Raw genomic sequence first — 17,505 nt, forward strand, 5'->3', positions numbered from 1 at the left:
TTGAAGGGTATTAACTGGACCCAGATCCTGTGAGTATTGTTTTAAGAAATGAATAAATAAAACGCAAACCTGCTCGTTGTATTTTAATGAAACTATTTTTCAGTTAGCGTGGGAGGAGCAGGTCCCCTTCTTCGCAACGACTTCTGTGCTTGATGATCTCTAAACCAACGAAGTTTATTTCAATATTTTGCTTAGGAAAAAAGAGATAACGAGAGACAAGTTAGGATTCTTGTTCTATATATTTGTTCCGAAAACAAAGACTACTGAAAAAGTTGCATCACGATCCATTCTGGGCTAATAATTCTCAACCTAGAAGTCCCAAATTAACTATCAATTGAGTTGCAGTGAAGGCTGACACGGCAACAAGACAAGAATTTTGATCAGTAGTGAATTGAATAGATGAAGAGAATAAGAAGTTGGGTTGTCATCCACAATATATCCACCCATGAGCAAAGTCACGGGCTGTTGTTGCACAGATGATACCAAGCAATACGAACAATACGAGGCTGTCGTCGTTATTTGCTGAATGGGGGGAGGCGGGGCCGTTTGTTTGATCATTGATGATGCAGATGGTGAAGATTGAACACTAAATATATCATTTAACTGCTGAATTTTTGTTTGCATCCCTACTGGTGATTCATCCAGTGTTTCTTCACGGGTTCGTCTTTTTCTCCCCAACACGTGAACTCTTTCGTGATTTCTTGATAATTGCATGCTGTGACCGAGTGGTGAGTACCTACAACTATAGCATACAACTTTTACTCCCTTCCGGCCTTCCCTTCTTGTCTTTGCTCTTTTTTTCTACAGCAAATAAGATTGAGAATTCTATTTGTGACTCCACCCACCCTTTGATGGTTTATACCTTCAAAATAAAGAAAGAAGGAAGTTGTAAATTTTGTGAGCAGCTCTCAAATTTAGCAAGGCATATTCATGATGCTTTCACATTTCTTGTATTTACATATAATGATTATTTCTAAGTTCTAGTGAGGGCACCGTAAATTACTGGTGGCTGGCCTCTCTTACAGAGTAGAGCATTCAAGAAAAGATTGTACAACATGGTTTGTGTTTTTCAACAAACAGTATACAGTATTCTTTCTTAGCTTCAAAATTCTATGCATGTGCATTTTTTCCTATTTATCCCTTTTTTTTTCTGTTGATAAGTGAATCCGTAACTGCTATTTGAGAATATGCACTAAAAAATTCCTACTCCGTGTAATAACCCGTCAATCACACAAAGGGGTAAAACGCACTAGACAAGTTCTGTGTGATGGGCGATGTTCCAACATTTATCCTTTTCTTCTTGCCAGTCTATCTATCCAAGATTTATCCTTTACTTCTTACTAATCTATCTATCCAGCATTTATTCTTTGCTTCAGCTTTTCTAAACTTCGGACGGGGATCTGTTATTCCATTGGAGCCGTAACGTCCATGATGAAAATTCCGTATTTGTGGGATGCACGGGCACATGGTCCAATGATCCTAATTGTCTCAACCTAAATAATGGATTTTAACTCTGCTTAAGTCTAATTAGCACCGCAACGGATCTTTTGTCTCACACCCTGTGCCACTCTCTGTCCCACTTTTTATTATATTGATATTTCTCCTATATAAACATCACGTTTTAGTTCTTTTTTGTTTCCTTAAAATCCAATAACTATTAATTGAGTAATACACAAAATTTAACAAACTCAAAAAATCAAAATGCATAAAAAATGAGATTTTTTATGAATTTTCTATTATATATTACTTTTTTGAACCTCATGTATTTATTTTTTACTCAATTAATAGTTATTGGATCTTAAGGAAACAAAAAAGAACTAAAACGTGATGTTTATACAGGAGAAATATCAATATAATAAAAAGTGGCACAGAGAGTGGCACAGGATGTGGGACAGAAGATCCGTTGCAAATTAGCACTATATCTGTTTTCATCTTCTTTTATGGCTAGTTTGGGAGTTTAGGGTAGAAAAGAAAAGAAAAGAAAAGAAACCTTAAGTTATGAAAAGAAGAGATTTTAATGTTGTTTGAGAGTTAAAAGAAATAAGTGGAAAGATTTTGAATATATATGTTATTAAAAATTTGTTCAATAATCATTTAAGGACACAATTGATATTTTGAAAAAATTCATAGGCACTCTTCCACTTTCCGTCCAAATCAGCTCAAAACAGCCAAAAAGCTTTTCTCTACTGTAGCCTTAAAATAGATCCAATCAAATCAACTCATTTTCCTTCTTTTCTGACGTGAAGAATCTCCCAAATGATGAAAATTTGATTTCTTTTATCACTTTCTTTTCTTTTCTGACCAAATCTCTCCTCCCAAACGCACCATTAGTGCCCATTTAGTAACAACGTAGACAAGAATTTGCATCAGGAATGGGAAGAACTTGGAATCAAAGCTATATTTGTTTCTAGTCCATAGCAAAAGACATCTCACACTGCAATAAACGTTGACACATGCCTGACCACCTGAGAAAAGCCCATTCTCTAAACTTGGCCCATTTTTGCAAATCCATGACTACGTGATTTTTCCAGCCCAAAAATCAACTCTGGTAATGAATCGAAACGAACCAAGGCCGTAAGTAAGAAGAACCTTCTTCAAGTTTGCAGCATTCATGATCCAACTATGGTGACTTGTACCTTGGGGTTACAAACGAGTCGAGTCGAATCGAGTTTGGACCTAATCGAGCCGAACCTTGACTTAGTTTTATTGAACTCAAACTCGACCTCGAACTCGGCGAGCTGATAATTTAAAGATCGAAAAAATAAATAAAATTATTATTTTTCAAAAAATAAATAAAATAATTTTTTTCTTAATAAATAATAAAATATTAAGGATATATATATGTAATTTTATTATTAAAATAAAAAATATAATATATATACTCGATCTCGCAAGCTAACGAGCTTAATATTTTGAGCTCGAGTCAAGCTTAACTCGAGCAGTTCGGTTCGTTTGCAGCCCTAACCTTGATAGACGAACTGCGTTACGTTATTTATTTATTTATTTATTTTTCATTCATGTCAAACTTTTCTGTTTACTTTCTCATTTTATTCAAGAAATTACTTCCTTCGATAAGTACAAGTACTAGATTAATGAATGTGTTTGAGTGATTTTCTAATTCGATTTGAGTTAGTAGTATTATCCAAAAGGACAACAAAATCAATTTGAAAGTTGTAAATAATTAATAGGGGTGGCAATGGGGCGGGGGTTGGGGGAGGTGTATTTTAATTCCCTCCGCCCCGCCCTGCTTCCCCCGCAGGGGCATCCGTGGGGTTAAAAAAATTGTATTATATAATTTCAATATAATTAAATTTGAACAAATAATCAAGTATTAAAATATCAACACATCACCAAATTATTATTCATTGTAACTTCACAATTGAAACTCATAAAAACAATTAAACAAAGGTTATTTGAATACAATCTAATATGATAAAACAAATATAACTAAAATAATCAAATTTTCACTTTTGATACAAATACAATCACTAAATTATTATTGTGTTTTTTTTAGAAAAAAGTGTTATTGTATTAAGTATAGTTAGGAATTTAACATAAATGTATTAATAAATTTAGTATAAATAAGTAATAATTTTTATTAATAGACATGTATAATTAGTAGTATAATTGATAATATCATTATATATATAATTATGTACACATATATATATATATTTTTTCAAACGCCCCCCCTATAAATGGAGGGAATTTTTTCCCCCGCCCCAATGACCCCCGCAGGTGCCCGTTGCCATCCCTAATAATTAATTTGCCTGTGTTTGTGTCTACCAATTAGTAGTACCCTGTAAAGGCCCAACATTCAACTTAAAATAGCTGAACACAGCTCGTGATGGTGTTGGAGTTAGCGGTGGCATCTGGAATTGCATTAGATGGGCCCAAATTATCAACTGACTTAACTTCAAGTCTTGCTATTACCCCAAAAAAAAAAACTACACTATGTTTTCGGACTTGGATCGGATATCGACTCAATTGAATTTAGGATTAAGGGTCAATAGATTCGATCGAATTTGATCTAGAGTCGAATCGAATAACATTATAAATATGTCATATAAACATACACACATATATATATACCCATTCCTTTTCTTGTAAAAAAAAAACCAAGAACCCAAAATTCACCAATCAACAAGAATAATCAGCAATCACTTGACGCCAACGAGTAGCAAAAAGGACTAACCAAAATGTTTAATAGCATTTGGCTTAATTATTGATCCCAGAAAACAAGTTTTTGCAGTAATTGATTGTCCTAATAAATCTTGACTTAACCCAAAAAATGGTGATTTGGTGGAGTAGCTAGGGTTAGTTTGAACGACAGCAGATATTCGCGTTTGGGAAACTTCTGCTTGGGTAGATATTGCTTTGTTTGAATTGTTTTTTTATAAATTTTTTATAGAAAAATTACTGTAAAAATTTGATATATATAGATATAAGATAAAAAGATATTTAAAAATTTTGATCATGAAAAAATAATGTAGCAATTTTTCAAAGAAGACTTCCAATCCAATCAAAGCCGCGCTACTTGTTCGCTTGTTGTATCGGTCAAGGTCCGTTATGGTTGATTAAAGTCAACTGTGGACCCGGGGACTTTTGCCCGCCTACTTAGTTAGAAACCCGGACCCCTTTTACAAGGTGAAACGTCTTTTCAACATTAATACGTCCAAAATACGTAATACTGCATAGACCCGCCACTAAAATCTGATTGCCCTTTCCGCTGTTCCACCTGCATTTGCACGCTACCATACTTACCATCACATGCGTACAACAAAGACCCAATAACAATCAGTCCTTGATCCTCAAGTTAACACTTAACATACCAGCACTTCTTCTATAAAATTATTACGTATAAAACTAATTCATGGTTCAATTTTCAAACCCTTTCCTTTCTTCCTTCCCACTTCTACTATGTAAGAAAAAAAAATACATAAATAATTAATGAATCTGACCTGAAGACCCGACCCGGTTTGAGATGCATGCCTGGGAGACTTGTGGCAACTGCTCCTAGCTAGGAGCAGCAAGGGTCAGCCGCAAGTTTGACTTGTAGGACTAGCCAAATCGGAGAAATGAGTGAGTGCAACACTTGTTCCCATAATGACGCTGCTGTCAAAACACTCATTTGGGAAAAAATCCAAAGAATTAATAGAGCGACTTAACGTTTTCGAGGGTTCAGAGGAAAGCCTCAAAACCTTAACTCAGATTCTACTAGTACTTATTATTTCGGATTAAAATTCCGTGTCAACTCTCCTCTCGAGGGGTTTGCCGTTTGTTGAGGGTCCAAACTGGTTTTGTGTTCCGGTTCCCTTCGATAAAATTGGTTCTGTCTGTGCAAGTATGCAAATGCAACAACCCCTTTCCATCTTCAATTAATTCATTGACACCCGAACTTTCTCGTGACAATTTGAAGTTTCATAAACTAAACATACTATCATATGTTATACTGAAAATATATTTGTTGACATTTATATAACAATATATCCTTCCAGTAACAAATGTAGCAGGAGTGTTTGCACAAATATATCCATCCATCCATAGGGTTTAGTTTATTATTGCAGTGGACTGGTGCAAGAAAATGTGGCTAATTCCCAGCTTACTCCAGCTTCCTCCAGGATTCTACCAATTTGGCCAATGCCACAGTGGATGAGCCCCCATCAGCCATTGCTTGCTTCGCTTCCTCTTTCTTTGCCTGGGCTCTTTGCCTGATCACCTTTCCTTCCTCCGAATCCATCAACCCCCTAACTCGCTTCTCGATTTCAGCCGCTTTCACGAACCCACCTTCCGTACTTTCATCCATTGGTAAGGCCAACTTCATCTCCTCAACTAAGAACAGCTTATTCAGCTTCTGCTCAGCATAAAGTGGCCACCCCACCATAGGCACACCCGCACGGACTGCTTCCAACACTGAGTTCCACCCACAGTGGGTCACAAACCCACCCACCGACCCATGATTCAACACATCCACCTGCGGTGCCCAAGAACTCACCACGAAACCCCTATCCTTTGTCCGGTCCAAAAACCCGTGGGGAAGCAACAAATCCAGATCTGGGGCGGGTGGAGTTTGAAAGCGGCTGGTTTTGTCCTCAGAAGGCGGACTGCGCACCACCCACAGGAACTTTTGCTCGCTCCTCTCCAAACCGATGGCTATCTCTTTCAGTTGCTCAGCTGGAAATCGACCCACGCTCCCAAAGCACAAGAATACAACGCTTCGACTTGGTTGCATATCCAGCCATTTCAAACATTCATGCACACCTCCTCCCGTTCCGCCTGCTGCACCTCCACCTTTCCCGTTGTCTGATGCAATCAGAGGTCCTAAGCTGAAAACAGGCGGAGTGGGGCCATCCGGAACATACTTTCCATGAGAGATTGATTTCAAGATGTTATGTTCGAGCGATTCGAACGTGTTGACTAGGATCCCGGACGATTTTACCAATTGCGTCGTAGCATCTAAGAAAAATGCATACTCAGGAGACGTTCTTTCCAGCAAAGGCACTGGCATGTCTCGTGGTGGTATTGGAAGTAAATCAGGAGCATGTAAAAGTTCGTCCAGGTCTTTATAGCTTTTGTTTGTTGATTGGTGGAGCGTGGGTAAGTAAAGGAAGAGAGCGAGACCATTAGCGCCAGAAGTGAAGAAGTAATAAGTCGGGATTCCAAGGTTGGTAGCAACAGAGAGGGCACAAGTGCAAAAGAAGTCGATGATGAATGCAGAGATTCCAGCTGTCAAGGAGATGGAGTGCAGAGCTTGGTGAACATGAGGGTTGCTGAGTCGAAGGAGCTCGAAGTGGAGAGCTTCCAAGGAGGGGTAAGAGTCAGGGTCAAGAGGCGGAGAGGGCAGGTGGTGGAAAGTGATGGAAGGGGTGGTGGCAGAAATGCGATTCATGTAAGCAGCAGTGGAGGCTGCAGTGTTGTATGGCGGGTTCACCACGAGAACAGTAACAGCCAATCCAGGGTGGTGGTTGAGAGTGAACTTACCCAGCTCCACCATGGAAACCAGGTGACCCATGCCTGGAGATGGATACAGAACTATAGTACGATTACTCGCCATCTCTCTATCTCTATGTGTTGGTACACCCAATTTCCACAATACTACGCGACTCTTTGAGCCAATTGAGAGCCTCAAAATTCCAAGTTCCAAATAAATAGAGAGTAACTTCCTTCAACTTTCCATAGCCAATAAATGCAATCAACTGACTATGCTTTGTCAAGTCACCGTAGGCAAAATCAAGGGATAATTTCAGAAACCTCCCTGAGGTTTCTGACAATTTCACTTAGCTGTATTAAGGTTTGAAAAATTACACATATCTCTATTGTTATTTACAATGACATACTCTAAAAATTCCTTGTTTGATATGCTTATACTTAGAATGAATTTAAACTTATTTTTCATTCTTTTTCCTTTTTATTTTATTTTTTTGCCAATAAAATTATAAAATTACTACTATTATCTCTAGTTTCTATTGTGATCAAATGTCAAACTAATGATTTTTTTTATGAGTTAACTTTATATGTAATCCAATTTTTTTTCTAATCTTTGTTTTTATTTTTTGGTATTAAAATTAACAATAAATCAAAAAGAAATTGTCCAAAATCAATACTAAATTATGATAATTCCACTACTCAAAAAATTCATAAATTCTGAATCAATTATAATTTTTTATTTTCTATATTATAAATATAAATTCATAATAAAATACCATCAAAAGTATTCTATCATAGTAATAAAATTATTATTATAATTATTTATTAAATAGTAGGTATTGACATGAAAAATTCGGCACCTTTTCCTTATAATTACATTAGATAATCTTATAATTACATGATAAAAATTTGATCAAATCAATATTATTTTAAAATTTTGTTACTAAAACTATTAAATCAATGGGGGTATATACAATTTTTTAAATTTCAAAGGAGCTCAGTGAAATTGTCAGAAACCTCAAGAGAAGTTTCTGAAATTATTCCCAAAATCAACTTGTCTTTGTTTGTGCAAAGGTCGAGGCACCATTTCTCATGGACATCCAAAACCTACGACATCCAAAACGGCGTACGTTGCTGGGAAGTGTCTTTGAGCAAAGGGATAATTTCAGAAACCTCACATAAAATTTTTGATAATTTTACTCGACTCACTTGAAGTTTTCATAATTATGAAAACCTCCTTTGGTGTGATAAAAAGACAACAATATCATTCATTAATTATCAATTCATTGAAAACCTCTATCAAATATTTAAGATTTCTCATCTATTATCAACTAATAATTCAAACTACAGTTTTTTCTATTTAACTATCTATCCACTTTCTCCTAGATCTATTTTCCTTTGAAACTTATTTATTTATTATTATCAACCAAATGTACGCTGTCGCTATTAATAGAATTACCATACACACCTAACCACAAATACTTATATATTTTGGTATCGATTTCCAATTCTCAATTTTTCATTATTATTAAATAGTTTCCTTGCGCCCATTTTTGTTTTAAATTTTTAATAGGCATTAGCAAATTGAAATTGTCAAATGACAAATTGAGTGCTAATTTGATTATCAAACTAGATGAAGATGAAGATAGTGATAGAGATAAAAAAAATAAAACTTAAGGATAGAAAGTTGAATAGGAACTAAATATAAATTATACTGCTATAGTTGCCATGAAAAAAAGTATTTTTGGTATATATTTATAACTGCTTTGTGTTTCTATTTTTTATTTACAATTATTGATGTTATTACTATAGAGAGAATTTGATTGATTTTGAACACTGTGCCAATGGAGTATATTGGATATTGATATTAGTAGTAATAGTTTAGATTATTTTGTATTAAAAAGTTTGGCAGGCATGGAATTAAAATTTAGGGATATTTATGAAAATTCTTGTATATGAAGTAATATCTAATATTGATATGAGATTGTAGGTAAACTTTTGAATATCTGATATAGCGTTTATAGTTAATATAATAGTTTGTATCATAAATTTTTAGCTAAAAGAAAAACATTAGAACAAAGATAAGTGTTTATTTAATGGTGATTTGAATGTTGATGAGTAGATAATAGTGATAGTAAGTAAAGATAAATAAAATAGAGACTATGAATCATTTTTTTTCCTTTACATTTTTGTTGTGAATTATAACTTAAGGACATTATAGGAATTTTGAGAAAAAGTACAGCTTTTTAAGCCTAGAATGTTACTGAAATAGTGAAAATAGGGGAGATAAGTGTAATTTTTAGAATCTGAAGGGAGTTTTCTGCAATTATCAAAAACCTCAAGAGAGGTATGCGAAATTAACCCTTGAGCAAAAGTCCAGACAACTTATATAATTTTTTATATATTGTCGATTTTAAATGAATAATAATTATATAAAATTTAATTTTTATTTATATATCATAAATTTAACGGTGATAGTGTATAAATTATTAGTGTATATAATAAGTTACATGAGCAAATAAGTCGTTATTATTATTTTCTGGTGAAACCTTAAATATATAGGACTCTTTTGATTTTTGCCCTTTTCCCTAGACCCCTCTTGCCGTGTGAACGCTGGTTTATCAAAGTTTACAGAAGATTTTCTCATGAAACCTTAAACTGCCTTCAGTAGTCCATAAGATACAATCTAACAAAAATTCCGCCTGCAAAGAAATTTGCCTGGATCCTCCTCAGAACTCCTCAAATCTCGTCTCAATGGAATCTCAGAGAGGTTTATATTTGATTTAACTAAAAGTATGTCCAACAAACACTTTTCTTAAATAGTCTGTTGAAGGGTAAATTTCTTGGAATATTGATTAAAGAAAAAAATGTTGGAAAAATATGATCCTGTAGAGGTGGTTTTCTTGTTATATGCCCGTTGAATCCACTGGACACGACTGGCAATTTTTTTTATTTTTTTAATCTAAAATACTGAATATGCTGGCCGGTTATCTATTTTGTAGCAGGGACCAATTTATAAATAAGGTTTTTTTTTTTTCTTTTGCCTTTTGAGCGAACTGATATGATCAGAATACATGATAGTGCTGGAAACAACTTTTTATTTCATCCCCAAGCTAAGTAAAATCTTTTCCGGTGCTGCCGTCGAGTTCTTTTGAAAATCACATAACAAGTCATGTAGATTTTAAGTTATTGTACAATTAGGTTTAATCATATATTAGTAAATACAAATTTGATTTATATTTACATAAAGGAAAATAGTTGTGACACAATTTACGAGCAAGAAAGTTTTTAATGATTTTCAATTTTTTTCCTACCTGGAGAAAACAAAAGTCTAAACTTGAAATATAATAAGAACAGAGAAATACAAAAATTAGAGATCATATAGAGTAATTATGATTCAACTACATACAAAATGGTAATTATCTTATAATAGGAAATTTTTTAAAAATCATGAGAAGGGGCAAGGGACTTGAATCCAAGACCTCTAATTCTTGATACTTCAACCTTTGTCATAGACCGAGGATTTGATAACAGAGATTAGGGGTGGCAATGGGGCGGGGGACTCCTCCCCCACCTCTCGCCCCCCTGCTTCACCCACCCCGCTTTCCCCGCAGGGATTAAAAAATTTTGTTATATAATTTCATTATAATTAAATTTTAGCAAATAATCAAGTACTAAAATATCAACACATCACCAAATTATTATTCATTGTAATTTCACAATTGACATTCATAAAAATAATTGAATAAAAGTTATTTGAATACAATCTAATATGATATAACAAATATAACTAAAATAATTAAGTTTTCACTTTTGATACAAATACAATCACTAAATTATTATTGTATTTTTTTTAGAAAAAGTGTTATTGTATTAAGTGTAATTAGGAATTCAATATAAATGTATTAATAAATTTAGTATAAATAATTAATAATTTTTATTAATAGACATGTATAATTAGTAGTATAATTGATAATATCAATTATATTACATATACTAATATACATTAAATGATACATATAACTAATAATATCATTATTATAAATTTATAACTAATTAAATTAAATATTATATATAATTATGTACATATATATATAGATATCTTTATTTTTTTTTAAATGGGTGGCGGGGCGGGGTAATCTAAACGCATGGAAAAAATTTCCCCCCGTCCCCGCCCCAATTGCCCCCCGTGGGCCCCCGGCCCCATTGCTATCCTTAACAGAGATGTAACAAAATCAACACTAAGAAGTGACCTATACACAACGATTTAGAGTAAAAAATACAGTAAACTTCTACAAATTAATATCTTCTATTAAATAATAATTTTTTTTTATCTCGAGTTGGAATAACAAGTTAAATTAACAATTTTGATGAAATAATAAGATAATATATATTTTTTGAAAACTTCATCTAACTTTTTGGTACTATTCATATCATAAATTAATAATTCATCAAAATTACATTTCATATTTTTATAAAATATGAGTTTATTATTTTTTTAAAAATTTAAATTTACTTAAATCTCATCTTTAGTTTTATATTCATTAAACTTTTAAACTTCTTTTATTAATAAATTAATTCATTTTTGTATAAAAGAATAATGAGCAATCACTTGACGCCAACGAGTAGCAAAAAGGACTAACCAAAATGTTTAAAAGCATTAGGCTTAATTATTGATCCCAGAAAACAAATTTTGCAATAGTTGATTGTCCTAATAAATCTTGACTTAACCCAAAAAAGGGATAAAAAACAAGTAAATTGGCGTGTTTTGTCATATAACCTATGAGATTAGAAATAAAAGGTATTCAAAAGGTGCATCATCTCCACATGCAAGTCAGACGGTTTCGGATACCACCAAATCACGCGATCATAACTTTGTACTCAAATTAAAAAGTTGCATGTCCTTTTTAATCAAGAAAATATATATAAAAAAAGCAAAATCAGGACTCTTTATAATCTTCACAACAAATTACAGCAATGGAGGAGTGGCAGCAAAGACGATGAAATTCGGGTGGCGGTGGACGAGCCTGTTGGTAGCGGCAGTGGTTGTTTGGTGGAGGAGCAAGGCTGCAAGGGTGGGTTAGGAAACGACAGCAGATATTCGAGTTTGGGAAACTTCTGGTTGGGGTAGATACTTCTTTGTTTGGATTGCATCTTTTTAAATTTTTTATAACAAAATTATTGTAACGATTTGATATATGTAAAGTAAAAAAGTGATTGAAGATATTTGTTTGGATTGGCCTTTATTTCCCCAAATATATTTGCTTACATCATCATTATAATTTTCAATACACCTTTTTACCTTCTCAATTACCTTTTCATCTCACATACATCACATCGCAAAAAATGTTACAATAAAAATATCTCAAATAACTTACTCCCTCCCTTTTTTTATAACTGTCGTTTAAGGAATTTGCTCTTAAGTACTTTTATCTGTCGTTTTACTATCCCCATGCAGCATTTATTATTTTTTCACAATTTTACCCTTTTATCTCTCTTACAGGATTCTTAATTACTACTCCTAGTAATTATTGCTTCTCTCTGCCCTTCCATATTCTTTCCTAGAAAACATGGGTGAATTGAATAATTAATGAGGGTATAAAAGGAAAGTGGTGTATAGATTTAAGCAATGAAAACTTTTCTTAATTGGTGTGCAAAACCTTAAACGACAGTTATAAAAAAAGGGAGGGTACAATCCAAACAAACCCAGGAGTGTAGCAATTTTTTAAAAAATTTTAATCCAATCAAAGCCGCGCTACATATAGAAAGTAGTTGTTTTGCACGTGCTCTTTTTACTTGATCAGTGAAGAAAATATAGAAAGTAGTAAAAGATTAAGCTCTTATGTCTTAGACATTTTATTTTGGATGAGAAATGAAATTCTCCTCAGTGCCATTGAACACTAGATGTACAGCTTTTCTAACCTTTGCTCGCACATATAAATTACTTTTATAATGAATGAAATTATCCTTTTGACAAAAATAAATAAATCAATCAATCAAAGCCGCTCCACTTGTTTCCTTGTTTTGTTGGTCAAGGTCCGGTCTGATTGAAAAAGTTAACTGGTGGACCCGGAAACTTTTGACCGCCTACTTTGTTAGAAACCCGGACCCCTTTCGAAAGGGCAAACGTCTTTTCAACATAATACGTCCAAAATTGAAAATACATAGCACAACATAGACTCCGCACCAGCCACAAAAATCTGATCCCCAACACCATGATTCCCTTTCCGCTGTTCCACTTGAATTTGCACGCTAACATACCACCATCACATGCGTACAACAAAGACGAAGAATTATCGGTCCTCAAGTCTACTTGGGATCCAGTTACTGGAGTTCTCCCTTTTGCACTTATCTGGCAAGAAGTACAAGAAATTCAGTGTCAATACTTATCATGTGATGATAGAAGAAATTTAAATAAATAATACATGATAAATTAAATATACAGGACATTTGACATAAATATAAAAGTAACACTGAATTATCACTGAAAAAGTGATATTAAGGATCTCGTGTTCCTCAAGTCAACATACCGGGACATCAGTCAAGTGATATTATTATAAGATTAATTCATGGTTCAATTTTCAAACCCTTTTCTTTCTTCCTTCCTTCCCTCTTCAACTCTGCAAAACATAAAAATCTCCTGCTAGGAAAAAAAATACATAAATAAATAGTGAATCTGACCTGAAGACCTGACCCGGTTTGGGATTATTGAGTTGGCAAAGAGAGAAAATTTTAAATTTATGATGATGCATGCCTGGGAGACTTGGTGGCAACTACACCTAGGCCTAGCTAGGAGCAGCAAGGGTCAGCCGCAAGGGCGGGTCTAGGACCAATCCAAATCCGAGACATGAGTGAGTGCAACACTTGTTCCCATGATGACGCTGCTCTCAAACACTCACTGCAACATTGCACCGAGTTATCTACAGAACTCATTTGGGAAAACATCCAAAGAGTTATTAATTGGGTTGCGACTTAACGTTTTCGAGGATTCAGAGGAAAGCCTCGAAACCTTAACTCAGATTCTACTATTTCGGATTAAAAACTCTCTGTTGAAAAAACTCTCCTCATAAACTAAACAATAGCATACTGTCATATGTTATACTCAAAATATATTTGTTGACATTCAAATAACAATAAATCCGTCCAGTAACAAATTAAATGCACAAAATATATCCATCCATAGGGTTTATTAGTTTATTATTGCAGTGAGACTGGTGCAAGAAAATGCGGCTAATTCCCAGCTTACTCCAGCTTCCTCCAGGATTCTACCAATTTGGCCAATGCCACAATGGATGAGCCCCCATCAGCCATTGCTTGCTTTGCTTCCTCCTTCTTTGCCTGGGCTGTTTCCCTGATCACCTTTCCTTCCTCCGAATCCATCAACCCCCTAACTCGCTTCTCGATTTCAGCCGCTTTCACGAACCCACCTTCCGTACTTTCATCCATTGGTAAGGCCAACTTCATCTCCTCAACTAAGAACAGCCTATTCAGCTTCTGCTCAGCATAAAGTGGCCACCCACCATAGGCACACCCGCACAGACTGCTTCCAACACTGAGTTCCACCCACAGTGGGTCACAAACCACCCACCGACCCATGATTCAACACATCCACCTGCGGCGCCCAAGAACTCACCACGAAACCCCTACCCTTTGTCCGGTCCAAAAACCCGTGGGGAAGCAACAAATCCAGATCTGGGGCGGGTGGAGTTTGAAAGCGGCTGGTTTTGTCCTCAGAAGGCGGACTGCGCACCACCCACAGGAACTTTTGCTCGCTCCTCTCCAACCCGATGGCTATCTCTTTCAGTTGCTCAGCTGGAAATCGACCCACGCTCCCAAAGCACAAGAATACAACGCTTCGACTTGGTTGCATATCCAGCCATTTCAAACATTCATGCACACCTCCTCCCGTTCCACCTGCTGCACCTCCACCTTTCCCGTTGTCTGATGCAATCAGAGGTCCTAAGCTGAAAACAGGCGGAGTGGGGCCATCCGGAACATACTTTCCATCAGCGATTGATTTCAAGATGCTAGGTTCGAGCGATTCGAACGTGTTGACTAGGATCCCGGACGATTTTGCCAATTGCGTCGCAACATCTAAGAAAAATGCATACTCAGGAGACGTTCTTTCCAGCAAAGGGACTAACATGTCTCGTGGTGGTATCGGCAGTAAATCAGGAACATGTAAAAGTTCGTCCAGGTCTTTAAAGCTTTTGTTTGTTGACTGGTGGAGCGTGGGTAAGTAAAGGAGGAGAGCGAGACAATTAGCGCCGGAAGTGAAGAAGTAATAAGTCGGGATTCCAAGGTTGGTAGCAACAGAGAGGGCACAGGTGCAAAAGAAGTCGATGATGAATGCAGAGATTCCAGCTGTCAAGGAGATGGAGTGCAGAGCTTGGTGAACATGAGGGTTGCTGAGTCGAAGGAGCTCGAAGTGGAGAGCTTCCAAGGAGGGGTAAGAGTCAGGGTCAAGAGGCGGAGAGGGCAGGTGGTGGAAAGTGATGGAAGGGGTGGTGGCAGAAATGCGATTCATGTAAGCAGCAGTGGAGGCTGCGGTGTTGTATGGCGGGTTCACAACGAGAATAGTAACAGCCAATCCAGGGTGGTGGTTGAGAGTGAACTTACCCAACTCCACCATGGAAACCAGGTGACCCATGCCTGGAGATGGATACAGAACTATTGTAGGATTGCTCCCCATCTCTCTCTCTCTCTCTGTTCGTGCACCCAATTTCCACAAAAACTACGCGACTCTTTGAGCCAATTGAGAGCCTCAAATTTCCAAGTTCCAAATAAATAGAGAGCAACTCCCTTCTATTTTCCATAGCCAATAAATGCAATCAACTGACTGTTCTTTGTCAAGTCCCCGTAGGCAACATCAACTTGTCTTTGAGCGAAAGTCGAGTCACCGTTTCTCTCATGTACATCGAAAACGTCGTACATCGCCCGGGAGGGTCTTTTAGCAAAAGTCCAGTCAACGAAAATTCTACGAATTGGTATAGTGGTTTGTACCAATGCATTGGTAAAGTGGTTTGATGTGGTAGGAGCCAGACACGTTAGGAAAAGCAAAATTCAAGGTTGTTTTTGGTGTGGGTTAAGGCTACCGGAACTTAAATGAGTGTTGTGATGGTGGGTTCCACATTGAAATGACCCAAGACAATTTGTCAGTCACATGGGTTCACCCACGTTAACCCATGTGAAAAGACCCAAGACATTATTAATATTGTTTTCTAATTTATATACAATAGACATAATGAAGAAAATGTAAAGTTAGATACATAACTGAAAAGAAATTAGAAAAAATAAATAATATATGTATGTACAGAATTAGACAAATTTTGATTCATTTAATTACATAAATTGACAAAAGAGTAGATAATTTAAATATTTTGGAAGAAATTTTGGAATAATATATACAATTAATTAAACAGATCATAGGAATTAATAATTGTAAAGGAATAAATGAATGGTTAATTAATTAGTTGAGATGGAATATTTGTAGGAGAAGTAATATGTTGTTTTATTATATGAGAAGTAATTAATATGATTCTTTTATTATATTTGCGGGTAGAACATAAAGAAATGTTTAAAAAATGCATTTGTAATGGTATTAGTCCAAATTAATGAGAATGAATTGATGACATAATAACCGGAGTGCAAATAGGTGAAATTTAATTAGACCATACTTGTCACTTTTAAAATTTCAACATTATCATCATAATCACCTTAATTATACTTTTATCATTTGAATAACATATTGTCTATATATTGTCATCCAATAGCATAACTAACTTTCATCGATAATCAACCATAAACATTATAATTACCAAATTCATTAAAATAATATTAAAAAAGCTTTTAAAGATCAAAATTTTTTTGTTTATTAAAATTTTATGCCAATTTCTTCCATATAAAAAGTGATTGTTTTAAATTGCACATAGATTGAGTGTGCTCTTTATCACTAGTAATACTAATGGCATTTGTCCTAATGTATACATGCTTGAAGTAAAATGTTCGTATTGATTAGACTATGTAGTGATATAGTTAAGAATATTTTTAATTGGTATAAATACAAAAATATAACTCCTCATTGTCTATTCTAAAAATATGACAACAAACAATCTTCACATTAAAAGTATTCCATATATTTTCATGGATAATATAATACAAGATGACATGCCCAAAATTTACTAATGAATGAATAATTTTCTTTCAAATAATATAAAAAACTTTTTACAGTTGGTACCCCAAACTTGAACATGTTTTTAGGCAAAAAGAGATAAAAATTTATGATTAAGTGACAAAATTTAAATCAATATATGACATATATCCAAAATTTTGGAAGAAATACAGTTCTTGGTTATAATACTTTGCATGCATGTAGGACTGATCATTAATGCTTGGATCAAAACAAATTGGTCCCCAAAGTTTCAAATCTTAAGCATATTTAGGATAATTGACGAAAAAATGATGATTAAAGATCAAAGTCAATTTGCCACTACTCAATAGTTTTGGCTTTGCATTTTTTATAGCAATGTTTCGAATTTGGATCATCATTGGTATCTTAGATTTTAAATAATGATATTA

General features: G+C 34.8%; 1 protein-coding gene and 1 pseudogene across 1 annotated transcript; both read right to left on the minus strand.

Moving 5' to 3' along the window:
- Positions 1–5,450: 5,450 nt before the first annotated feature.
- Positions 5,451–7,110, minus strand: LOC113764043 (UDP-glycosyltransferase 88B1-like). Its single transcript, XM_027308079.1, has one exon. It carries the CDS (start codon positions 7,052–7,054, stop codon positions 5,603–5,605), a length of 1,452 nt encoding a protein of 483 aa, XP_027163880.1. The 5' UTR covers positions 7,055–7,110; the 3' UTR covers positions 5,451–5,602.
- A 6,864-nt stretch (positions 7,111–13,974) lies between these two features.
- On the minus strand, positions 13,975–15,691 carry LOC113764042 (annotated as a pseudogene).
- Positions 15,692–17,505: the final 1,814 nt, after the last annotated feature.

Source organism: Coffea eugenioides, chromosome 2 (genome assembly GCF_003713205.1).
Source record: "Coffea eugenioides isolate CCC68of chromosome 2, Ceug_1.0, whole genome shotgun sequence".
Taxonomy (NCBI): Eukaryota; Viridiplantae; Streptophyta; class Magnoliopsida; order Gentianales; family Rubiaceae; genus Coffea; species Coffea eugenioides.